Raw genomic sequence first — 26,818 nt, forward strand, 5'->3', positions numbered from 1 at the left:
CTGCTTCATCAGTAAAGTCTCTAAAAAGCCACTATTTTTATTTGCTCCTTCATTCGATATCTTAAAATTTTTACACATAGGTTGAAAAGTATGCTTTTCTTTTAAAAAGTGGGATAAGTAATATTGATGCAGGCTTGTTCTCAGGCAGATCAACTTTTGGGAAGAGTACCTACAGACTTATGAATCTGGAAGCTGAGTCTCTTAAAATTGCCCATGCCTATGTATACTTTGGAAAGTCTTTACAGACCGTCACTATATATTTTGAAATTCGCAATTTGAAATTCAGTGCTTTGAGGGAATCTACTTACTGTAAACAACTAGACCTTGGATAAAATGTACCCTTTGAGGTGTCACTAGTCTCACAAAAAAAAGAAGGGTCTTGAAAAACACACACACATTCACACACAAATGTAGCACAGGCTAGAGGTATGGGAAGCTAGGGCCATAATGGTGGGCAGCAGGGGCATGTGGAATAACAGATAATAACCCCTGAGGACAGATGGAAACAACAGAGCTAACGGAATACTGAGCCCTGTCTGGGCCAGCTGTAAGGTGGGGACACTACACTTGAGAGACGCCACACTGAGCCCAGACCTTTGAAGAGAGCTAACTAGGCCCAGGTTGATAGCATCCCAGCTACCAGCAAAGGAAGAAACAGAAGCAAATCCTCTGTGTAGAAGTTTCCCCAATTTAGGCCAATAGGACACTCAAGATAAAATTAACTCAAAAATAAAATTCACTAAGCATATGAGAAAGCAAACCATTATAATTGAGAGTCAGCGGGGGAAAAGATTCAGCATCCTCAAGAAATACAGAATTTGGACTTATTAAATATAGAATGCAGAATAGCAATGTATAAAATGTTTAAAGAAACTAATAATCCAATCACCAAGATAAAACAGTAAGAGCCCGTTAGGAATGAATAAGCATATGGAGTGGGGGGAGAAAATTTTAAGAAATTAAAATGTTAATATTCCACACAGTAAAAAAAGAATTAGAAAACAGGAAAATATAGCCAAAGAAATTACTGGACTTTCCTGGTGGTCCACTGGTTAGGAATCTGCCTGCCAGTGCAGGGGACATGGGTTTGATCCCTGGTCCAGGAAGATTCCACATGCCATGGGGCAACTACACCCATGCATCACAGCTACTGAAGCCCTAGAGCCTGTGCTCTGCAACAAGAGAAGCCACTGCAATGAGAAGCACACTGCAGCTAGAGAAGCCCGTGTGCAGCAACAAAGACCCAATGCAGCCATAAATAAATAAATTTTAAAATTAAAAAGTAGAGTCATAGATGTAGAAAACAAACGTATGGCTACCAGGGGATAAGGGGGAGAGGGATACATTGGAAAACTGGGATTGACACATACACACTACTATACATATAAAACAGATAACTAATAACCTACTATATGGCACAGGAAATTCTGCTGAATACTCTGTAATGGCCTATATGGGAAAAGAATCTAAAAAAAGTGAACATATGTATATGTGTAAATGATCCACTTTCCTGTATACCTGAAACCAACACAATATTGTAAGTCAAATATATTCCAATAAAAATTTTTTTAAAAGAAAAATATTTTAAAGAAATCATAATTATGACAAAATTTATATCACTGTGTCAAGAAAGTCTTCAAATTCTAAAAGGTTCCTTAATTTCTACTATATTAATCATTACCTGCTCCTTTTACAAAATTCACTTTCTATGTAGTTTGGAGGCAGTCTAATCCACTCATTTGGAGTCATTAAATGCCTTGAATTAGAAATTCCTGGGAATCTGGAATGCAGTTTGGCCTTCTCAACCTCTTTAAATTCTTTCATTGTATATATTTTGCCTGTAGGACAATTAAAACCTAAAATTAGCACTCTTAAATGCAACTGCCATTGCTCTTGGGTTATGAACACAGAAGTCGCTCAGTCGTGTCTGACTCTGCGACCCCATGGATTGTAGCCCACCAGGCTCCTCGGTCCATGGGATTTTCCAGGCATGAATACTGGAGTGGGTTGCTGTTTCCTTCTCCAAACCACATAACAATTAGAAACTAAGTACCAGTCTCACACTGAAGAAGAATTCTTTTCCCATCATCTTTGTCATATTGTGCCTTTTTCAAAGGGTCACGAAATGGTGGGATGGTAACCTATAAGAAAAACAGTTCTTTGAGGACTGGGTTGCAGGTCTTTTTTGGTCTATTCTACACATCCATGTATGGCTCTTATGCCAGAAGAATCAAGATTACAGTATCTACAAACAAATGGCATTCTAATTATTATATATATGTATGTAACACATTACAAAGAGAGGAGGGCACTCCAATACACCTCCAAGCAAGGCTTTCCAGCCAAAGAAGCATGGTAAGCTCTTGTTTTAATAGCCTTTTCAGATTATTGTGGATATTCTTTTAGATATTATACCCAAAATCCACAAGTGGCATTTTCTTAAAGGTTAGTGATGATGTGGAATCTGAAACCATATCAATGAGTTATTCAAACTTTGCTACATTAAAATTCATTGACCTATCTTGAACTCTGAATGGATCTTTTATCCATATCATTAACTGGTGATTTAGAAAAAATTAGATCACTGAGTTACATGAGGTCTTCCAAATGTTAATACATTTCATTATATAATAATCACATTCATTAATATCATTACCAATGTATCAGTAAAGTCTTTGAGTACTGGGACACTGTCACACTGATGATAGTATGATTTTTCAAAAATTCAATTTTTGAAAGCTCACATTTTATCATTGGCAACAAATATCATCAGTTGTTTCTCTTAAAGCAGTAGACTCACTTCAGTAATTTTCTAGAAAATGTCTGCCAAATATCCAAGACTTAATAACCAAAGTCTATAAGTAAAAGTGGAGAAGGCAATGGCACCCCACTCCAGTACTCTTGCCTGGAAAATCCCATGGACGGAGGAGCCTGGTAGGCTGCAGTCCATGGTGTCACTAAGAGTCGGACAGGACTGAGCGACTTTACTTTCACTTTTCACTTTCCTGCATTGGAGAAGGAAATGGCAACCCACTCCAGTACTCTTGCCTAGAGAATCCCAGGGGCAGAGGAGCCTGGTGGGCTGCTGTCTATGGGGTCGCACAGAGTCAGACACGACTGAAGCGACTTAGCACGCACGCACGCATGCATAAGTAAAAGTGATGTTCCATGAAAAACAAAATCAGCCAGTTCAGCTCATAATTTAAACAATCATACTGTATTTCAACACACAGAAGTATTCTTTGCATACTTCCCATTTCATCACACAGAGTATTAAAAAGGCCAAGATCTGAGGTGAGGAGGGATAAATCAGGAGTTTGGGATTAGCAGATATAAACTGCTAGATAAAAAACAGATAAACAACAGGGTTGTGCTACACAGCAAAGGGAACTATATTCAGTATCTTGTAATAAACTATAATGGAAAAGAATCTGAAAAAGAATATATATATATATATATATATATAAGTGAAAGTGAAGTCACTCAGTCGTGTCCGACCCTCAGCGACCCCACGGACTGCAGCCTTCCAGGCTCCTCTGTCCACGGGATTTTCCAGGCAAGAGTACTGGAGTGGGGTGCCATAAAAACATATATAAATCACTGCTAAATACCAGGAACTAATATATAACATTGTAAACCAACTGAACTTCAATTTTAAAAAAGTGGGGGTAAGACTTCAGCTCAATTCAGTTCAGTTCAGTCGCTCAGTTGTGTCCGACTCTGCGACCCCATGAATCGCAGCACGCCAGGCCTCCCTGTCCATCACAAACTCCCGGAGTTCACTCAGACTCACGTCCATCGAGTCCGTGATGCCCTCCAGCCATCTCATCCTCTGTCGTCCCCTTCTCCTCCTGCCCCCAATCCCTCCCAGCATCAGAGTCTTTTCCAATGAGTCAACTCTTCGCATGAGGTGGCCAAAGTACTGGAGTTTCAGCTTCAGCATCATTCCCTCCAAGACTTAATAAAATTAATAATGTTTACTGTTTGATCAAGGACATTCTTAAGTGAAACTGAATTGTTTTTTTACTGTGAGTGCATGACAGTGAAGAATATGACTACTAGTTTAATTTGTGATGCCAACTTAAGTAGTTCTAAGGTACTAGCTGTTTTACCCAATGCTGTTTTTGCACCATCAGTGCAAATATCAACATAATGAAAAAAAGCTGGTAATATTTAGCACTATTATGAAAAGTTTTGGCCTAATGGACCCCCTAAAATGGTTTCAGGGCTATCAAAGTTCTTGTACATCACTTTGAGAACTGCTGATATAACCTCAAATTGATCAGCTTATCTTAAGAGGTCACCTATCGGCTTCATTTAGAAAGTCATCATGGTGAAAGAACAAAAGGAAATTTTGGTATCAGGAAGATCCGGTTTCAAATCCCAATTCTCACCCTTACTAGCTATGTTACTAGTTAATATGTCTAAGGATCTACCTCTAAATTCACAATTTAACTCTGACCTATAGACAGTAGCATCTATATATACCCCAATTTGGGGAACAATTTAAAGATCTGCTTTGCCCTGCAAATGCCAGCAGGGCATGTCTATGATTCAAGGTAAGCTTTTTGTCTTATTTTGTTTAACGATATCCACTACTAGCAAAACTGTGAAAAAACTAGATTCTCTGGAAGTGTTAGTCACTCAGCTGTGTCTGACTGTTTGTGACCCCATGGACTGTAGCCCACCAGGCTCCTCTGTCCATGGAACTCATACTGGAGTGGGTTTCCATTGCTTTCTCCAGGGGATCATCCTGACCCAGGGATTGAACCCAAGTCTCCCACATTGCAGGCAGACTCTTTACTGACTAAGTCACCAGGGAAGCCCAAATTCTTTGGAGGGGGTGCAAATTATGTAACCATTCTGGAGGACAATTTCATGATATGAATCAAAATCACATGTAACTTTTAACTCAGCAATTCTACTACCAGCACCTTATCCTAAGGAAAAAATCAAGAAATAAATAGTTAAAGGGATGTTCATCATACCGTTGTTTATAACAGCAATAGGTCAAAAACAATCCAGAGGTTCAAAATACGGAATATTAAAAAAAAAAAAAAAGACGGTATAGCAAAATTGTGTATGAGTTTAGAAATACACTTGTACTCTGGTATTGACAGCTGTGCAACCTTCTGGACAGATCACAGCCTTGTTGTGGCGAAGGGGCTTGCATAACTCACTGAAGCTACGAGCCATGCTGTGCAGGGCCACCTAAGATGGACCAGTCATAGTGGAGAGTTCTGACAAAACGTGGTCCACTGGAGGAGGGAATGGCAAACCACCGCAGTATTCTTGCAACAAGAACCCCATGAACAGTATGAAAAGGCAAAAAGATATGACACCAGAAGATAAGCCCCCCAGGTTGGAAGGTGTCCAATATGCTACTAAGGAAGAACAGAGGGTAATTACTAATAGCTCCAGAAAGAATGAAACAGCTGGGCCAAAGTGGAAACAACGCTGGGTTGCAGATGTGTCTGGTGGTGAAAGTAAAGTCTGATGCTGTAAAGAACAATATTGCATAGGAACCTGGAATGTTAGGTCTGATGAATCAAAGTAAATTGGATGTGGTCAAGCAGGAGATGACAAGAGTGAATATCCACATCTTAGGAATCAATGGGCAAACTTAATTCAGATGACCATTATATCTACTAATGTCAACAAGAATCCCTTAGAAGAAATGGAGTAGTCCTCACAGTCAACAATAGAGTCCAGAAAGGAATACTTGGGTGCAATCTCAAAAATGACAGAATGATTTCAGTTCGTTTCCAAGGCAAGCCATTCAACATCACAGTAGTCCAAGTCTATGCCCCAACCACTGATGTCAAAGAAGCTGAAGTTAATTGGTTCTATGCCCCAACCACTGATGTCAAAGAAGCTGAAGTCGATTGGTTCTATGAAGACCTACAAGACCTTATAGAACTAATACCAAAAAAAAGATGTCCTTTTCATCATAGGGGATTGGAATGCAAAAATAGGAAGTGGTTGTCTGAGGATGCTTTACAAATAGCTGAGCAAAGAAGAGAAGTGAAAGGCAAGGGAGAAAGGGAAAGATACACCCAACTGAATGCAGAGTTTCAGAGAATAGCAAGGAGAGATAAGAAGGCTTACTTAAATGGACAGTGCAAAGAAGTAGAGGAAAACAACAGAATGGGAAAGGCTAGAGGTCTCTTCAAGAAAACTGGAGATATCAAGGGAACATTTCATGCAAGGACGGGCATGATAAAGAACAGAAATGGTAAAGATCTAACAGAAGAAGAGATTTAAAAGAGGTGGCAAGAATACATAGAACTCTACAAAAAAAAGGTCATAATGACCCAGATAACCATGATGGTGCGGTCACTCACCTAGAGCCTGACATCCTAGAGTGTGAAGTCAAGTGGGCCGTAGGAAGATTACTACAGACAAGTCTAGTGGAGGTGATGGAATTCCAGTTGAGCTATTTGAAATCCTAAAAGATAATTCTGTTAAAGTGCTGCACTCAATGTGTTAGCAAATTTGGAAAACTCAGCAGTAGCCACAGGACTAGAAAAGGTTAGTTTTCATTCCAATCCCAAAGAAGAGAAGTATCAAAGAATGTACAAACTAGTACACAATTGTGCTCATTTCACATGCTAGTAAGGTTATGCTAAAAATCCTTCAAGCTAGGCTTCAGTGGTACATGAACCAAGAACTTCCAGATGTACAAGCAGGGTTTAGAAAAGGCAGAGGAACCAGAGATCAAATTGCCACCATTCACTGGACCACAGAGAAAGCAAGGGAATTCTAGAAAAACATCTACTCCTGCTTCATTGACTACGCTAATGCCTTTGACTGTGTGGATCACAACAAACTGGAAACTTCTTAAAGAGATGGGAATACCAGACTACCTAACCTATCTCCTGAGAAACCTGTACGTGGGTCAAGAAGCAACAGTTAGAACTCGACATGGAACAATGGACTGGTTCAAAATTGGGAAAGGAGTACAAAGTTATATATTGTAACCTTGTTTATTTAACTTCTGTTATGACCAACCTAGACAGCATATTAAAAGGCAGAGACATTACTTTACCAACAAAGGTCTGTCTCGTCAAGGCTATGGTTTTTCCATTAGTCATGTATGGACGTGAGAGTTGGACTATAAAGAAAGCTGAACGCTAATGAGTTGATACTTTTGAACTGTGGTGTTGGAGAAGACTCTTGAGAGTCCCTTGGACTGCAAGGAGATCCAACCAGTCCATCCTAATGGAGATCAGTCCTGAGTGTTCATTGGAAGGACTGATGTTGAAGCTGAAACTACAATACTTTGGCCACCTGATGCAAACAGCTGACTCATTTGAAAAGCCCCTGATGCTGGAAAAGACTGAAGGCAGGAGGAGAAGGGGACGACAGAGATGAGATGGTTGGATGGCATCACCGACCCAATGGACATGAGTTTGAGTAGACTCCAGGAGTTGGTGATGGACAAGGAGGCCTGGCGTGCTGTGGTCCATGGGGTTGCGAAGAGTTGGACACGACTGAGCAACTGACTGAACTGAACTGATGCAGAGTACATCATGTGAAATGCCAGGCTGGATGAATCACAAGCTGGAATCAAGATTGCCAGGAGAAATATCAACAACCTCAGATATGAAGACAATACTACTCTAATGGCAGAAAGTGAAGAGGAACTAAAGAGCCTCTTGATGAGGGTGTAAGAGGAAAGTGAAAAAGCTGGCTTAAAACTCAACATACAAAAAAACTAAGGTCATGGCATCCAGTCCCATCACTTTATAGCAAATAGACGGGGAAAAAGAAGAGACAATGACAGATTTTATTTTCTTGGGCTCCAAAATCACTGAGGATGGTGACTGCAGCCATGAAATTAAGACACTTGCTTCTTAGAAGAAAAGCTGTGGCAAACCTAGACAGCATATTAAAAAGCAGAGACATCACTTTGCTGACAAAGGTCCATATAATCAAAGCTGTGGAGATGGGACATGATTAAGATGTTACAGCATTCACAGGGAATCACTGAAGGACTACTTACATATTAAGACTGTTCAAAAACATAAACCACATAATGCCAAAGTTAAAATTAGAAATCTACCTTCAGAAAATTCGGGTTCTCTCTGTTCATGTAAAACGGATCATACTCTTTCGGATCATAATGCTCTATAAATGCATTTCCCTGTAGGAAGGAACCACACATAAGAATAAGAGGTGCACGATTAATTTTGAACATAACAAGATTCAAGAGTCAAATACACAGTTCCACTGTTATGCTTTAAAATGGTATCAATGACAAATGCAAATGGAATGGGAAGACCAAACTGGATTTATGTAAGTAATAATAATGTATAATTATACATTATAATGTATAATTATACAATAAATATAATAATGTATCTAAGTAATAAATATCATAGTGATAGAAGGAATCTAATTAAAATTTGCAAGATTTTAATAAAAGGTATTAGAACACTAAAAGATTTAGGAATTTGTTTTTAGATACTCACTAGTCAAACATCTCAGCTCTCTTTTAAATGCCAGAAAAACAGAAATATTTTATAGCCTTGTAAATAATCAAGCTTCAGAATTAAAAAAAAAAAAAAACTACATATCTTGAACATAGACTCCAAATTTTTTAACTGGTATATAAAATTAACAATTACATACAGAAAAAAAAAGAAAAATGATTCTAATGTTCACATTTAAATACAGATCTAACCCTTTACCTCCATCCTTTGCACATGCCCTGGATTTAAGAATAATGTATGCTATGATAGAGTATAGATTATACATAAACAGAGTTGGCAAGGGTAGGCTGTTTGGATGATTATAAATAAAAAAGATAATTACAGTTTTTGAGCAACTGAAAAAAATAACAAATGAATCCTTAGTACCTTTTTATTTACATATTTTAAAAAACCATCTAATTCTTCTTGTCTCCTTTTTTTAATCTTCTTATATGAAGTAACTTTTTCTATAATTTTCTTCTGGAGAGGATCTGCCACATGGTCAACCCATCTTTTATACAATATCTCTTTTCTTCTTGCATTTAGGAAGTCGTGATGTTTTAAACACTTATCTAATTCCTGGTAAACAGTGATAGGAAAGACAAATATATTATCTTAATGTTTTCTTGTTCCAAAATTTAAATTTAACTTATATTCATAAGAATAATCCACAAAAGCACCCATTAATTAAATCACTACATTGGCTTCTAATGTGTGACACACACAATACTGGAAACAAAGAACACATGAATAAATTAGATAATATACCTGCTCTTCCTGGAAGACAGACTACAAAACAGATCTACGAAACAATGGTGGGAGGGACAATGTACCAAGAGATACATGGGGCTCAGTGTTCACTGCATCATTACAGTAGCCAAGAGGTAGCAATAACTTCAGTGTTCATCAACAGATAAAAGTATAAACAAAATGTGATATATACATATAATGGAATATTATACAACTATAAGAAGGAGTGAAATTCTGACACATGCTACAACATGGATGAACCTTAAAAACAATATACTAACTGAAATATGCCAGACACAAAAGGACAAATAGTTTAGGACTCCACTTATATGAAATAACTAGATTAGGCAAACTCAGAGAGACAGAAAATAAACCAGAGGTCACCAGAGTCTTGCAAAAGAAGGGATGGGGAGTTACTGCTTAACAAGTACAAAGTTTTGTTTGGGGTGATGAAAAAGTTTTAGAAATAGATAATGGTGACAGTTGTACAACATATCAATGTAACTAATGTCACTGAATTATACATTCAGAAATGGTTTAAAAAGCAAATTTTATGTTATATGTATTTTACCACAATAGAAAAATAATCAACTTTTTTCTTCTTTTGGTCACACTGTGCAGCATGCAGGATCTTAGTTAGTTCCCCAACCAGGGATAAAGCCCATGTCCCCTGCATTGAGAGTACGGAATCTTAACCACTGGGCCATCATCAGAGTCCCAATAAAATTTTTAAAAGATTTCCAAATTGGTAGACACTTGGGATAGATCTTAAAGAACAGAGTTATTTTCGACTGCCCTGGCCATCCAGTGGTTAAGACTCTGCACTTCTTCTGTAGTGGGGCACATGTCCAGTCCCTGGGCAGGGAACTAAGATCCCATAAGCTGCTCATTGTGGCCAGGAAAAAAAAGACAAGAGTGAAAAGGCCGAACTGTAGCACAACCTGGTACAAATGGCAAGTACCCTGCAAAGAAAATGCCTAAACCAGGCTATAAAACTAAATCATTCTCAACAAAACTTCTCATACACCTTTCACCTAGCAAATGAAATCATGTGATTACTAGGATCAACAACATGAAATTTAAAATGAAAACAATAAATTACTAAAAACCCTGAGACCTTTTCCAGGTAATATCCCTCCCTAACTTCAGGTCATAGCACATCTCTACCATTCTCAGTGAATAATTCCTTTCCTTTTTAAACAACTCCAAAGAAAATTCTTAAAAACAAAAATAGGCTGCCCACTCCAGAGTTTAGTACACGTCACATGGACATTCATCTTGTCTTATAATTAAGCCCATCCTGCTACAGTTAAAGCCTTGTTCTTACCTAGGTATTCCTGAGTAATAATTCATCAGTGTGTTCCAATAACAGCTCTTAAAAATAGACAGGGTTTCCTAGAGGTCCCACTAAAATGAAGAAACAACTGAAGAGGAGGAAACTTTTATAAGGTATCTATAAAAGAATCCCCACAAAGTATAGAAAGTGAAGAAGTAAATTAAAGCAACCTCAGAGCTCTTTAAGGTCAATCCTAAAGGCTAAGGAGTGTTTCCATTATTTTCTATATTTTCTAAAATTTTTATAATGACATCTAAAATAGAAAAACTACATCTACATCTAAAATAGGAAAACAATTTAATTTTTAACTGACACATTTTGTAGCCAATTCTTACCTTAATTATATAATTTTCTCTATATAATATTGATTGAATAGCTGTATCAACATCTTCCTTAGCTAATACCTAAAATGATAGAATAAAATTTTGAAAATCAAGTATTAAAAAATTAAACTATTAATACTACCTAGATTAATAATATTTTATGTGACCTATATATCCCTGGGAAGTTCTCTGTAAATCCCAATTTTTCTACCTCAAATCATATCATCAAGTACTTTGTAAAGAGTATTTGAATCTTTCTACTCTCAGCTACATTTTACTCTAGGAAAGAAAAATAACTCAGATCACAGACATTTTGATTCCCAACATGGTCAAATGACTTGCCCAAAGTCACATGGTACCCATCTTTTTTCACATCCTATAAATGATACAATCAGGCCTCTAATGGAATTCATTTACTCATTAATGAATTTTATTTGATTATACTTAGTCATTTATGGGCTTCCCTGGTGGCTCAGTGGCAAAGAATCTGCCTGTAGTGAGTGAACTCACATCTGCCAGGAGATGTGAGTTAAATCCCTGGGTTGGGAAGATTCTCCTGGAGAAGGAAATGGCAACCCACTCCAGTTTCTCGCCTGGAAAATCCAATGGACAGAGGAGCCTTGCAGGCTGCAGTCCATGTGGTCACAAAAGAGCTGGACACAACTTAGCAAATAAACAACAACCCTAGTCATTATAGCTATCAAATATTGATACTTTTTATGAACAAGCCACATTCTCAATATTTTAAGCCAACACAATCTTCCAGAAGTAGTTCATAAAATCAAGTTTTTCCATTTTCATAACAAATCTTCCTCAATTAAACATCTGCCAGAAAATGCAAGAGGCTGATATCTAACATACATGTGGATGTAATTAAAGATACCAAATTATACAGTTACTAATGGCTAAAAAGAGCAAATTTTATGCTATAATATTTCTGCAATGGAAAAAATGATTAATAATAAAAGAGTCCCAAGGTGGGAGACATTTGGGGTGACCTTTGAAATCCTCTCATAATTACACACACACAAAATAAATATTCTCAAATGACCTGTCATTGGAATTAGTTGTCTTCAGTTCCACTATATGTATTTTCCAGAAAGAAAGAAGAAAGAAAGTTAGTCACTCAGTCGTGTCCAACTCTTTGTGACCCCATGGACTGTAGCCCACCAGGCTCCTCTGTCCATGGAATTCTCCAGGTAAGAATACTGGAGTGGGTTGCCATTTCCTTCTCCAGGGGATCTTCCCAACCTAGGGATCGAACCCAGGTCTCCTGCATTATAGACAGGCTCTTTACCAACTGAGCCACCAGGGAAATCCCTGAAATTTTCTACAACAGATTAATAAAATCTTAAAATCTAAGAACTAACCTTCCCCATTAACACACAAGGAAATTAAGGCTCATCAGAGGTAAGCAAGAAGTAACCAGAGGTAACCAGAAGCCTAGAAAATCCTGCACTGAGCCCAGAATTCAAACTCAAATGTGTCTAACTCCAAATTCATTTTCTTTGTCCTTTCTGCCTCACAGAGTTGCTATTTCTAGCAAATCTACTGTTCTCAAAACCAAGATGAGTACCAATATATTAAAACAATCACCTGAAGACATTGAAGACTAAGCCAGAGAAGGAAGAAACTAAAGGGGAGTCAACACTTGGAAAAACAGAATAGCGCTGGAAAATATTTCAGTCTAACATCAGGCATCAATCATAGCTAAAGGAGGTGGCTCAAATACAGATAAAGATACACAGTTTTACAGATTTCAGAATTAGAAGACAAGAGTTCAGGGCAACCATAGCAGCAAGAAAGTAAAAGGAGAAATGCCTGAAAGGAGAAAGCCATAGACTGAACGCCACAAATTCTGCAGACCAAATCTCTAGTAGACCCTTGAACTACATATGCACACAATAAAAACTCTAGGCAGCCCAGCTAAAGCTAAAAAAACTAAACAGTGATTTCATTTGCTGCCAACTGCAGGAGAAACAAAGTTTAGAGTTCATGTTCAGCCAAAAGTTCAATATTAATCAGAGGAACATGACAGATTCCAAACCCTTTGCAATACAGCATTCATAATGTTCAAAATCACTAAATTGCAAAATGTGACCCATACTTCAAAAAGAAATACAATCTAATGGAAATCAACTCTGAGATGGCCCATATGTTGAAATGAGCAGATAAGGATTCTAGGTCAACTATTATAGCTATGTTTAAGAAGTTAAAGGAAAATATGCTCATAATGAATAGAAAAATGTCAGCAGAAAAAGAGTGAAAAATAAACAAGTGAAAAATATTGTTCTTAAATTTAAAAAAAAAAACTTAAATGGCTTAATAGCAGATTGAAGATGACTTTAAAAGAGTCAGTGAACTTGAATTCAAATCATTAGAATTTATCCAGTCTGAAAAACAGAAATAAGACTGGAAAATGAATAAAGTTGCAGTGAGTTATGAGACAACAGCAAAAGCTTGGACAAGGTGATAACTGGAATTCTAAATAAACAATGGCTGGGATGAAAACCACTACTTTCAGACAGAATAGTAGGGAACAGATTTACCCTCTTACCTTAATGAATATAGAGAAAGACACTGGATATCAGGCTATGAAAGACAGTCGCCCCGGAGATACAGAAAACAAGGTAAACCCTAAAATAGCTCATTAGTGCCTGGAGAGGATTTCCAGACTGTGGTGCAGAGAGGAGGAAGTGACTGAAGTGAGGAAGGGCGTTGGGAGTCTGGGAAGGCTACAGTTCATAGAGCACAGTACCAGAGGGAAGAAAGTCACACAGAGAAAGAGTTTGGGGGATCTGCAGATGATTAGATCTGTAGAGTGTCCCCCTTGAGACTTCAGGTGAACGCTGAACACTGTATGCTGTGCTGTGCTGCTGTGTTGTGCTTAGTCGCTCAGTTGTGTCTGACTCTTTGCGACCTCATGGACTGTAGCCCCCCAGGTTCATCTGTCCATGGGATTCTCCAGGCAAGAAGACTGTAGTGGGTTGCCATGCCCTCCTCCAGGGAATCTTCCCAACCCAGGGACTGAACCCAGGTCTCCCAGATTGCAGGTGAATTCTTTACCTTCTGAGCCACCTGGGAAGCCCTGACCACTGTAAGCATGTGGGGAAACTACTCAAAGAAACACTGTGCAAAGAAGTACCTGAAAGGATTAGGGAAACAATCCCTAGAGGTCACAAATCCCAGGAGTTATTCCTCTTAACAATCAGCCAGAGTGAAAAACTTTATGGTATGCAAAGCATAGAGTTAAAACTAGCCACACACGAAACACCACTGCAGTTCTACCTAACAAAGCTTGGTGGCAAGACATTAAAAAAAAAAACAGATTGTGTCTGAGTAACTTAACTGCATCCCAGAACAAATCTAAGAGCATTTATTGAAAATAAAAAATATCTAGCACTCAACAACAAAAAATTCACAATGCCTGGTATCCAATTTAAAAAATCACCAAGCATACAAAGAAGCAGAAAAATTTGACTAATAATGAAAAGAAGAATCAATCAAAACTATCCCAGAGGGCTTCCCCGGTGGCCCAGTGGTTGAGAGTCTGTCTTGCAAAGTGGGGGACACAACTTGATCCCTGGTCTGGAAACATTTCACTGCTGCAGGGCAACTAAGCCCATAGGCCACAACTACTAAAGCCCATAGGCCCTAGAGACCATGCTCTGCAACAAGAGAAGCCACCACAATAAGAAACCCATGCACCACAACTAAAAAGTAGCCTCCACTTGCCGCAACTAGAAAAAGTCCTGGTAGAGCAGCAAGGACTCAGGGAAGCCAAAAATAAATAAGTAAATAAAGCTTTCAAAATAAATAAAATAAAATTTTTAAAAAATAAATAAAAATAAAAACTACCTTAGAAATGACACAGATAATATAATTATTAGACCAAGACATTAAAATAGTTCGTAAGTTCAAAATTGGAAAACGTTGACTCCAAATTGGAACCAACTGGTTTCAAACTAGGAAAGGAGTACATCAAGCCTATTGTCACCTTATTTAACTTATATGCAGAGAGCATTATGTGAAATGCCCAACTGGATGAAGCACAAGCTGGAATCAAGATTTCAGGAAGAAATATCAATAACCTCAGATATGCAGATGACACCACCCTTATGGCAGAAAGTGAAGAAGAATTAAAGAGCCTGTTGATGGAAGTGAAAGAGGAGAGTGGAAAAGGTGGCTTAAAGCTCAACATTCAAAAAATGAAGATCATGGCACCCGGTCCCATCACTTCATGGCAAATAGATGGGGAAACAATGGAAACAGTGACAGACTTTATTTTCCTGGGCTCCAAAATCACTGCAGATGGTGACTGCAGACATGAAATTAAAAGACCCTTGCTCCCTGGAAGAAAAGCTATGACAAACCTAGACAGCATATTAAAAAACAAAGACATTACTTTACCGACAAAGGTCTGTATAGTCAAAGCTATGGTTTTTCCAGTAGTTATCTATGGATGTGAGAGCTGGACTATAAAGAAAGCTGAGCTCCAAGAATTAATGCTTTTCAACTGTGGTGTTGGAGAAGACTCTTAGAGTCCTTTGGACTCTAAGGAGATTAAACCAGTCAAACCTAAAGGAAATCAGTCCTGAATATTCATTGGAAGGACTGATGCTGAAGCTGAAACTCCAATACTTGGCCACCTGATGCAAAGAACTGACTCATTAGAAAAGACCCTGATCCTGGGAAAGATTGAGGGCAGGAGAAGAATGGGACAACAGAGGATGAGATGGTTGGATGGCATTACCGAATTGATGGACATGAGTTTGAGCAAGCTCTGGGAGTTGGTGATAGACAAAGAAGTCTGGAGTGCTGCAGTCCATGGGGTTGTAAAGAGTCAGACACGACTGAGCGACTGAACTGAACTAAGTTTAGGAAACTAGAAGAAACAGCAGACATTTTGAGACAGTGAAGAGTTCTTAAAAGACCTCCTACAAACTTTAAGGATGAAAACTATAATGTCTGAAATGAAAAATACACAGACAAGCTTAACAGCAGACTGCTATTCCAAAAGTAAAGATTAGTAAACAAAATTATAAGAACATAAGCTGTCCAAAATGAAACGCAGGAGGGAAAAGTCTGAAAAAAATTAACAGGTAATCAGAGGGCTATGGGATAGATGAGATAGCTTTCAAGCAGATGATTAAAAGTATAATTTTATTTTCCAAAAGGAGAGGGGTAGGATAGAAAAATATTTGAAGAGGGAATGGCTGAGAGTTTTCCAAATGTGTTGGGAACTATACGCCCACTGATACCAGAGGTTCAGTGAACTCTAAACAATAGAGAAATTGGAAACTTCATATGTTGCTGATGAGAATGTAAAATAGTACAGTCACTGTGGGAAGCAGGCAATTCCTCAAAAAGTTAAACACAGAATTACCGTATGACCTAAGCAATTCCATTCCTAGGTTACACATCCCAAGACAACTGAAAACATATGTTCACACAAAAACTTGTATACAAATGTTCATAGCACCATTATTCATAATAGTCAAAAAGTAGAAAAAAATCTGAATGCCCATCGACTGATGGCATCCATATATTGGAGTATCATCTTGCCATAAAAAGGAAAGAAGTAGTGATACATGCTACAACATGGATGAACCTTGAAAACAGTATGGTAAGTGAAAGTAGCCAGACACAAAGGACAACATACTATATGATTCCATTTGTATACAAGGTCCAAAATAGACAATCTGAGAGAAAGCAGATTAGCAGTTGCCAGAGAACAGGGGAGAAGGGAAAGGACAGTGACTGCTAAAGGGTACGACTTTCCTTTTTGGGGTGATGAAAATGTTCTGTAATTAGATAGTGGTAAGGAAATGGCAACCCACTCCAGTGTTCTTGCCTGGAGAATCCCAGGGGTGGCAGAGCCTGGTGGGCTGCCGTCTATGGGGTTGCACAGAGTCAGACACGACTGAAGCGACTTAGCAGCAGCAGCAGCAGCAAGGGTTATACAATCCTGTGGATATGCCGAAAACTGCTGAGCTGTACACTTCAAGGTAGTGAATTTTATGGTATGTGAATTCTATCTCAATAATAAAAACAGTAAGATACCAATTTAAAAATGCACAAAATATCTGAACAAACACTTCATCAATAAATAAATATATATATATATACATGGCAAGTTAGACATGAAAAGATGCTCAATATTACTTATTAGGGAAATTAAAATTAAAAACACAATGAAATGCCACTCTACATCTTTTTTAGAACGTCTCAAATTAAAGACTACACACATACACACACACAAAGACTGTAACCAAATGCTGGCTAGGATGTAAAACACTGGAACTCCCATACACTGCTGCTGCTGCTAAGTTGCTTCAGTCGTGTCCGACTCTGTGCTAGTGGAAATATAAAATAACTTTGGAAAACAGTTTGGCAGTTTCGTAAAATGTTAAATTTCATTTACCATATGACCTAAGCATTCCACAACTAGATATTTACCCAAGAGTAATGAAAACATATGTCCCTACAAAGATAGGTATGTGAATGTTTCTTACAGCTTTACTTGTAATAGCCAAAAACTGTTAATCCAAATATGCAACAATAGGATGTACAAACTAGGGTATATGGCATTCAATAGTAACAAAAAAGAATGAAGTATTGATACATGAAACAACATGGAATCACAAATTATACTAAGTGAAAGAAGCCACACAAAAATAATACATACCATAAGATTACATTTGTACAAAAAATGTAAATGCAAAATAAACTATAGTGATAGAAAGTGGAAAGGGAGGCACTTAAAAAGGGACACAATGAAGACACTTCGGGAGTACTGAATATGTTTGCTGTCTCGATTGTGGTGATGGTTTCATGAATACATAGCTCAAATTTTACCAAACTGTATGCTTTAAACATATGCAATTCATTATATATCAAGTATACCTTAATAAAGCTGTGAAGAAAAAAAAAATAATCTAAAGAAAAAACCGACAACATATATAAATTTGTGTGATGTAGCTAAAGTAATGCTTCTGGAGAAACGTTGTAACTTTATTAAAAAGGTATGTAACAAATGACATTATTCCACCTTAAGAAATTGGAAAATAAAGAGCAAAGAAAATAGTTAATAGAAAGAACAGGATAATAAAGAGCAGAATGAAACAGAAAATAGAAAAATAATATATTTAGCACAAGCCACTTTTCAATGCAACTACCCAAGTATAAACTTTAAAATGCCATTACTATGATACCTCCATAAAAGAAAGTGGTTGTGGCTCCAACCATTCTCTTGAGCTCTTGAGCTTGGGAAGCTTGTCAGTTATCGGATCATTCTCATAACTTTTCATTGTGGCCCCAAATAACAGATTCCCTAGAAAAACTAAAAAATTAGCTTCCTTAGTAAAGAGCATTCACATGTATTTTCTCTTTAATTAATATTTGTGACCATAGATGGACATGAAACGGATTCTGAACATTAGACATCATGTTTTTCCTAAAGTGAGAGGGGACATTTGTATTCACAGGCCTTTTAAAAGTTAGCCAGAGAAGATTACTCCAACTGCAGTTCCCTTTTTTTCAGTCTGTCCATAAGCTTCTGCGGATGTCTTCCGAGCCTGCCTCCTTTAAGCAGAGGAGCTCCTTCTGGACCGACCAGCCAGGCTTCCCACAACATTGCCCAAAGGAGCCGGTGCAGCAATTCTCAGCCTGGCCTCAAGGAGGCGCGTGTGGAGCTTTCCGAAACTGCAGCTTTCCAAACGGGAAAGCTGCAGCTTTCTGGCTCCTGAAGCACACACAGGATGGGCCTCTTAGAGAGGGAAGGACAGGCTTTTGAACAAAATTTGCTGGTCTTCAAGCTCTAAGAGGCCCAAACTCCTCCCCTCCCGCGCCCGCCGGTGCCTGAGAGGCTGTCATAAAGCCTGTGTCCCTGGTAGAACCTACATCATGCACGACCCCGCTCCTTCACCCCTACCGGTGAGCAAGGTGCGAGCGGCCTCCGCAGCGGAAAAGTTGAAAGGCCGCGACTGGTACCTCAGCTCCCTTTAAAATTGGCAGAGCCTTCGGCTCCTCTGGATCACGCTAGAACCAGACCCGACAGCCTACCGTGCCAGAGCGGTCGGCTGAGGCGGGAGAGCCCGCCGCACCTGCGGCCCAATGAGCTCGAGGCCGTCGCCTTGGTAGATGAGAACGTTCTGCGTCCAGTGATTCGATAGGAACCGCCCCCCACTCCACCCCACCCCACGACTCCTCCGACGCGGCGACCCCTGCGTCCCTGAGCCGCGCGCAAGTGCGCTCCCACGACCGCGTCAGGCTGAGAGGGAACCTGGTAAGCAGTAGCGCCCGCGCCCGCGGGTAGATCCTGGTTTGCGGGCGAAGCTAGAGCGCTTCTCGGTGATGGGCAGCTGCCACAGCCAGTAGCTGGGCTAGTCGCCCTCTCGCCCCGCCTTCCCCTGCGTCCGTTGACGGCCGCCTGCGCCTCAAGCCAGGCCTTGGTGGAGCGTTGGGCTCCTTTTCCGAGAGGCTGCTGACTTCAGTGGGTCTGCCCGCGCCGCTCTTCCCTAAGCCCTCAGTGCCTCCTGTGTGTCTCCCCTTCAGACAACCAGACCGGATTTAAACCACCCCCCGCTCTCTCAGTAACTCCGCTCCAGGGAACTGTCGAGGGCCAAATCACCACGATGGGAGTGGCGGACTAGGGACGCCTGCGCTTAGGATCTCTTGGAAGGACGAGTGTTTGTGGAACTCGTCCCCTATGAGCACCGTCCAAGAAGACTTGGAAACTTGTAGGAAAAATGTCGCTCTAGGTTCCATAAGGTGTTTCTGTGTGCTGTGCTTGGTCGCGCAGTCGTGTCCGACTCTTCGCGACCCCGGGGACTGTAGCTCGCCAGGCTCCTCTGTCCATGGGGATTCTCCAGGCAAGAATACCGGAGTGGGTTGCCATACCCTCCACCAGGGGATCTTCCCAACCCAGGGATCGAACCCAGGTCTCCCGCATTGCAGGTGGATTCTTTACGTCTGAGCCACCAGGTGTTTTTAGCCCCTGAGGTATTGATCAGTGTCCATAGTTGGTGCTGATGCTAGTCAGAGGGAAAGGAACGTGAAGACTCAACGACTGCCATATCTCATTTACTCTTGTTTACTTCAGTAGTTCTCCATTTAGTCAGGTTTCTTGCTTTAATCCTAGGTGATTCTGATACAAACCGTTGACATAGAAAAAATTATGAGCTGTGAATTTCCAAATTCAAAACTCTCTGTGTGAACTGATTTTCTGTGATTCTGTTTTCCTCTTCTTAGTACTGGTGGGCACCGGATGGTGGACCATTTTCACTCTGCATCTTTTCAGTTAAAGCTGTTGATATTAAAGCTGTTCTCAATGTCTTGGGGACATCTTTTAAAAGACTTTTAAAAGCTAGCTAGAGCAGATGATTTCAACTGCAGTTCCCTTTTTTTCAGAACTGAGGGAGCATGAGCCATTTGCAGAACTTACTGTTAGATACACTCCTGGGAACAAAGCATGTGGACAGTGCAGCCCTCATCAAACTCCAGGAGCGGAGCCTATGTGTAGCATCACCAGGATTTAGTGTAAGAAAAAAACAAGTTTGGCGTAAGAGTTTAAGTCTTTTTCTGTAAAAAGGCCATGCTGCTGCTGCTACTGCTAAGTTGCTTCAGTCGTGTCCGACTCTGTGCGACCCCATAGACGGCAGCCCACCAGGCTCCCCCGTCCCTGGGATTCTCCAGGCAAGAACACTGGAGTGGGTTGCCATTCTTTCATCCAATGCATGAAAGTGAAAAGTGAAAGTGAAGTTGCTCAGTAGTGTCCGAATCTTAGCGACCCCATGGACTGCAGCCTACTAGGCTCCTCTGTCCATGGGATTTTCCAGGCAAGAGTACTGGAGTAGGGTGCCATTGCCTTCTCCGAAAAAGGCCATAGATAATACATAAAGGAAAGGGAGTGATAACATTCCAATAAAACTATGAATACTGAAATCTGAATTTTATGTATTTTTACATATTGCAAAATTTTTTTTCAACTTTTTAAAAATGTAAAAACCATCGTTAGCTCACAGGCCTGTGTAAGAAAACTGGTAGTGGGTCAAATTTGGCCAGTTCCCCATCGCTTGCTGATTTCTAGTCTGTTTAACCTCTGCAGGTAATGCCCAGTGATGTCCGAACACTTGTAAATGGGTTTGCCAAGAACCCTTTGAAAACCAGAAGAGAAGGACTGTATTTCAAGGAGAAGGACTACAAATGTGTCCGGGCAGATGACTATTCTCTTTATGCCAAGAATGTGAGTGTTCAAGATGTGAAGACAACTGGTAAAAACTTTTGAGTTTGACTCCGTTTTCTATGCCTCTCCTGATCCTATCTTTAAAACAGACTAAGCGTGTTACCGCAGTGGCAGTATTTGAGATAGCCAGCAGTCTAGTGCCATGAAGGCATATGTTAAAGAAAGTACTAACAGAGCCTGGTTTTGGGGAACATTCATTCCGGATTTTACCAACTGCATCTTGCCTGAACTGTCTCTCTCCACTGTAACTCATCTCTCATACTCAATATTATCCTTCTTTTAAAAAAGTGGTATTACTCTTGTGCTTAAAACAACTGTTGGTTCGCTGTTGCCTATAACAATTAAGGGGATGATAGTCGTATTTCTGGTTGCCCTGTATTATGGCTTAGGCACACTTCACCCACATTATACACTAAGTAACCTCATTTACAGATGAGGAAACTGAGGCTTAAGAAGGTTCAGTAACTCTTCCACAGTCACAGCAGCAAATGGAGGTGCTGGGATTCAAGCCCAGAGTGATCTAATTCCAAAACATATTTCCTTTCCATGACATCTGTTGTTCTCACAGGACAGGGAAATACTACAGTCAATTTGGGAGCTTTCTCAGAATACACATGCTGTTATTACAACAGTCTGAAACTTTTTAAGGAAACACAACTAAATTAGTGAAAAAAGTAAGATTATCCAAAAACAAACATGAATATGAAAGTCAGGAAATGGTGAAAAGTGTGGCTGGAGGGTAACTGCTAGTCCTGTTGTTAAAACCAAGAGAAGAGCATTGTTTTATTTTTATCCAGGAAAACACTGGTGTGATTGTTGTGAAGACCCATCTGTATCTTCTGGTGGCAACTTACTCTGAAGGCATGTATCCTAGTGTCTGTGTGGAAGCCACAGAGAAGTTGGGTAAGTTTGTTCCCAATGCCTGTCTTTCTTTGCTGTGGTAGTAAAGTCTTCTGACTGCAAGTAATGCAGTCAAACCAGCTGAGTCACAGGAAAAATGGGCTCCAGGGACTGGAATACTGAATCCTTCTTTAGTCTTTCCTCCTAAGAGCATCAGCTTTGTTACATCCCATTGCAAACTGCCTCCTTTCCTCATGGTGTCATGGTCAAGCCTTGCATCCTCTTAATTTCTTATAGAACCCTGATCTGACAAGTCTTAGATCATATTGTTTACCCTTATATCAGTCAGCTGGGGATAGGAGGTGGGAAGGGCAAGGTAAAAAAAATGCAAGAGATGTAGCTGCTGGGGGCCATTCTCTATAAAAGGGCCTTCTACAGAAAAAGAAATCACTGTGAGCCAGGCAGCTGGCTTCTTGGTGTCTAGTGGATTCCCTTTCCATGCCTGTGTTTTCGAATAAAGATCTAATGTAGAACTGGGAAATTACAGCTATGAGAGAAATTATATCTATGAGAGTTTTAATTGTATTTTTTACTTGTATTTTTCTGTATCAAAAATTGTGCATAATTATAGAAATTTTGGGAAATATAATTTTTATTATGGAAGATTCTAAGAACATATAATAGACAATAGACATTGTCTCCCCAAACAGACAATGAACTCCTTGAAGTCAGGGACTGGGTCTTAACTATCCAGTCATCCTTGTATCTCCAAGTACTTAACACAGTGCCTAGTATATGGTAGTCACTCATGAATTTTTATGGAATAAATGAATGAATCATAGTGTTATTATCGTGAATGAATCATGTTGTTATTATTTACTGTTCATCAGTAAATAATATTCAAATAGTAACCATATTCTGTTTTCTTTCAGGAGACTATCTAAGAAGAAAAGGGAATTAAGTCATCAGAGGACTATGAAAGATGGCTTTTATGATTTTAGAAGAAAATTATAGATCCTAAAGAAATAAATGCCTTATTTTGTGGTTTTAAAACACTAGGCAGAAGATACTGAAAAGGAAGAATGAATTAAGGAAGCAATTTTTCTTATTTCAAGAGGCCTTCTTTTTAAATTGGAATTATTTAATCCACTCTATCTTTTTTCTTTAGTGTTGTTCATTGGCATGAATGTGAGGCACTGATAGTTTCACAGAGCATATCTGTTGGAAAACTCCTCTATGAGTCTCTTGTATTCCCACAAATATTGTTGGATATGCCAAGAATGCAAGAATGACTGAACTTAAATCTCCAGTCCCTCTCCCCTCTCCAGAGATCAGCAGTTGGGGGACCAGGGACAAAGGCTAAAAATATTTATTATATCACTTCTGGTCTTAATGGCAAAGTTGTACCAGGTAAAAAGGTGGATATATCTTGCTATCTTAGCCAGATTAAGTATTAAACATTCAGTTCATCTCAATCATCCCATCTTGTCCAGAATCTTTGCTCACCATTTGGCTTTCCATGTAGCTCTATCTAGAGATTTTGGGGTCAGACCTCATGCCAATGATTTCTCCTTTTAAATTAGAACACTGACATCTGAGTTTTATAACTTATGTGGACTGTGCACCTATTCTCCACATGCTGACAAACTGAGGTTTTGAGCCTGAAAGGCAGGTCTGATCTTGGATCACAGTGATCTCTAAAGTACTGAAGCTATCATGAAGCCTCTTGGCTGCTCACATTTCCCAGACACACACACACTGGACTGCTGAGTGTCAAATGGAAGCCTTTTTCATAGACTTCATCAAGGCGAATGCCTCACTGTCTAGAGTCCTCCTATGTAGCATGCTCTAGGTGCTTCCACAATTCTTACCACAAAGTTCCGGTCAGGCTCAGCTACTCAGACCCACAAAAGGGACCCTTTGATGGCAGCTCCCTGTGGAGGTGCCTAGGGAGCAGGTGATGTTCTGAAACAGGGGTCTCCGAACAAGGAAAATTTTTGTCTTGATAATTCACAAAGACTTGAAATGGTACATACAGGCATGAATGTACTCAAGGGATTCATTTTTTTCCCCAGGTCCCCAACTTCCATATGTACTTTCCTAAAATTTACCTGTTGTGATTGAGCAGTAATGCCAGTTCTCCCAGTATGCAAAAGAAAAGCCTACTCTCATCCAGCCCCAGTCCTACTGTAATACTTGGCTTGGAGTGTAAGAACTGCAAGGTACCAAAGGAAAATTCTCAATTATTTTTAAATGTAATGAGCTCTTCCATCCTGTATTGTAAAAAATACATCATATGTGAAGAAGAGTCCTATGAGAATAAATCAAAAAGTATCATTGAGAAATAGTGAAAATCTTTGTATCATAATTCATCCAGGAGAGAAAGACTTCTCATCTTATCCTCGTTTCTTAAAATACAGAAGCAAGACAGTTATCATAAGGACATGAAATAACATGATTACTTGAAAAATGAGAAACCTTTTCTGATAGAAATATGAGTTGGCTGATTAGTTTAACAATGGTGGCTGGCTTTGCCAATAAGAATGTCACAGATGTTGATAAATGGGTTAAGTTTACAATACCAAGATGTCAATTAAAATATATTTATTTTTTTAATTAGCTTATATTGGAGTATAGTTGATTTACAATGTTCCATTAGTTTCTGCTGTACATCAAAGTAAATCAGTTACACATATACATATAGCCACTCTTTTTTGGATTCTACTCCCAGATCATTACAGAGTATCGAGTAGAGTTCCCTGTGCTATACAGTAGATTCTTATTGGTTTTCTATTTTACACATAGTACTGTGTATATGTCAACCCCAATCTACCAATTCATCCCTCCCCCCCAAATACAAACATATTTAGAAGGATTTGGTCCAAAGAATTGTCTTAGCAAAAAAGTGTATTGGAATTAACACTTTTACTTTCCACATCCTCCTGAATATATCAGTTTAAACAAGGGGCCTCTAAGAAATAGAAGCAGAAATATAATCATTTGATAAATCTTTGCAAAGCTTTGTTGGCAATAATCCCAGAAGCTGAGAACGACACATACGACTGGGTAACTAATCCCTTACAGGTTGAATGGTTTCCAAATCTTTGCTTTCAACAAAATTGAAGGAAGTCTTAATTAAGTTGCCAGCTAATACATCACTGAAAAGAATTTTTGATGATAAATCCTTATATGGTTTTTATCATATAACTCAGAGATATTCAAATAATTGGCTGACATTCCTATAAAGAAATTTCTTTCCCTTCTAATTTATGCAAATTAGATTTCTCAGCGCTTGTCCATAAAAATGAAAAAGATTAATGCTGAAACCAGTCTCATTCAACCAATAATTAATATTCATCCACAGATGACATAATTATTTGGAAAAATTCAACCCCACCAATGGTCCAATAAAAATTTTATATTCAATAATTATTAATATTTAAAATAATACTTTTACTTTGGCCACGCCACGCAGCCTGTGGGATTTTATTTCCCTGACCAGGTATAGAACCTGGGACCTAAGCAGTGAGAGCAGAGTCCTAACCACTGCACTGAAAGGGATTTCCCCTAAAATAATACTCTAAATAACATAAAAGTAATTCAAAATAATGTTTTGATCAGCTGTGAACTAATAATATTGTAATGATAAGTAAATCCAGAAGAAATTTAACACTTTATAGCCCTACAATCACAGAAAATTTTAAACTGTCAGGTTACATATATTTTGTTGCAGACAAGAATGATCAATAAAGCATAAAATATAGCAGGATGTAATTTTTATGCAGAATGAAAATATAAGTATTGGGAAAAAATGGAATTTTAAAACTTCCAACTGTTAAAGAACTTGTTTGGGTACTTTTTAGTGGATGATTATAGTATCAAATTGCTCCAAAATCCAACTGCACTTGATACATTTAAAAGCCTGATATGAGTTTTAAATGTCAGTATTTATGACCAGAAATCATCTTTTGTACTACCTTAAATGTAAGATGAAAGATTTTAGATATCAACTTTAAAATATGGGGAACGCAGCTTTTAAAAATGCTTTTTGTCTATTGATGAAGACCACTGCCTGGAGTAAGAACTGTCTTGGGCCCTGAGTCATACAGATGGGTCCCCAGGAAGATGGCAGAGGCAGGTAACCAAACAGGCAGCCCCACCAAGCTGACTCCAAGCTCTTCCCTTTCCTAGAGCCTTCCTGAGTCTTTGCCCTCCAACCTCAAGGTGGAGTGCCCATGGAGAGAGGGGAGGAAGAGCCCAGACAAAGTCCTGCAGGCACAGAAGTTGGCATGGTACCCAGAGGTGAACTGCCCCAGCTCCTCTAGGCAAGGACCAGTTGTCAGCACTGAGCTGATGGGCTGCCCAAGCTTGGGCTTGGTTACCACAGAAGCTGCTGGTTTACACAGAACCCTTCAGAGGACATCTGGGAGAGATTATGCCCTCACCCCCATTTAACTTTCAGGATAAGCAGCAGCAGCTGTACCCTCACATCAGCTGGGTTTCTGGGACACATGCTTCCACCTCATTCCTAACACAGATCTTGCTTGTTCTGCTAAAACATGAACCTGTAGGGAGTCCCTCTAAGGCCAGAGATGTGGACTGTGGAATACTGCCACAGCAACCAGTCATCTAAAACTTACCACCCAATTCCACAACTTATATTTTGACAAAAAGGGGCTGGAGCAGGGATGTTTTAAGGAAATCAACCTGTTTTTGTGGTTTCCAGTAGAGTTCTCTATTGACCCTTTGGGAGGTTAGTGTCCTCAGAGATGGACAATTACATATTTTCATAAGGCCTGTTGCTCTGTGTGGCTTGTGGGATCTTAGTTCCCCTATCAGGGGTGGAATC

The 26,818-nt window shown here is 39.3% G+C and overlaps 2 protein-coding genes across 11 annotated transcripts in view; one reads left to right on the top strand and one right to left on the bottom strand.

Moving 5' to 3' along the window:
- Nucleotides 1-26,818, bottom strand: part of LOC133257360 (protein FAM228B) — a 42,427-nt gene that overhangs the window by 7,530 nt on the left and 8,079 nt on the right. For 4 of the 10 annotated variants that reach the window (XM_061433164.1, XM_061433163.1, XM_061433167.1 and 1 more), the window contains exons 2-7: nucleotides 18,098-18,225; nucleotides 10,896-10,964; nucleotides 8,862-9,053; nucleotides 8,066-8,146; nucleotides 2,054-2,141; nucleotides 1,682-1,838 (exon numbers count right to left, since the gene is read on the bottom strand). In XM_061433164.1, the coding sequence (XP_061289148.1) occupies nucleotides 1,682-1,838; nucleotides 2,054-2,141; nucleotides 8,066-8,146; nucleotides 8,862-9,053; nucleotides 10,896-10,964; nucleotides 18,098-18,225 (715 nt within the window). Of the gene's footprint in view, nucleotides 1-1,681; nucleotides 1,839-2,053; nucleotides 2,142-8,065; nucleotides 8,147-8,861; nucleotides 9,054-10,895; nucleotides 10,965-18,097; nucleotides 18,322-18,816; nucleotides 19,055-26,818 lie in introns of those variants that run through there. The other 6 variants (XM_061433169.1, XM_061433165.1, XM_061433170.1 and 3 more) reach the window with 5 other exon arrangements.
- Nucleotides 20,307-23,444, top strand: PFN4 (profilin family member 4). The gene is made up of 4 exons (XM_061433184.1): nucleotides 20,307-20,423; nucleotides 20,992-21,129; nucleotides 21,927-22,032; nucleotides 22,902-23,444. The coding sequence occupies exons 1-4, from the start codon at nucleotides 20,307-20,309 to the stop codon at nucleotides 22,928-22,930; spliced, it is 390 nt and encodes a 129-aa protein (XP_061289168.1). The 3' UTR covers nucleotides 22,931-23,444.

Source organism: Bos javanicus, chromosome 11 (genome assembly GCF_032452875.1).
Source record: "Bos javanicus breed banteng chromosome 11, ARS-OSU_banteng_1.0, whole genome shotgun sequence".
Taxonomy (NCBI): Eukaryota; Metazoa; Chordata; class Mammalia; order Artiodactyla; family Bovidae; genus Bos; species Bos javanicus.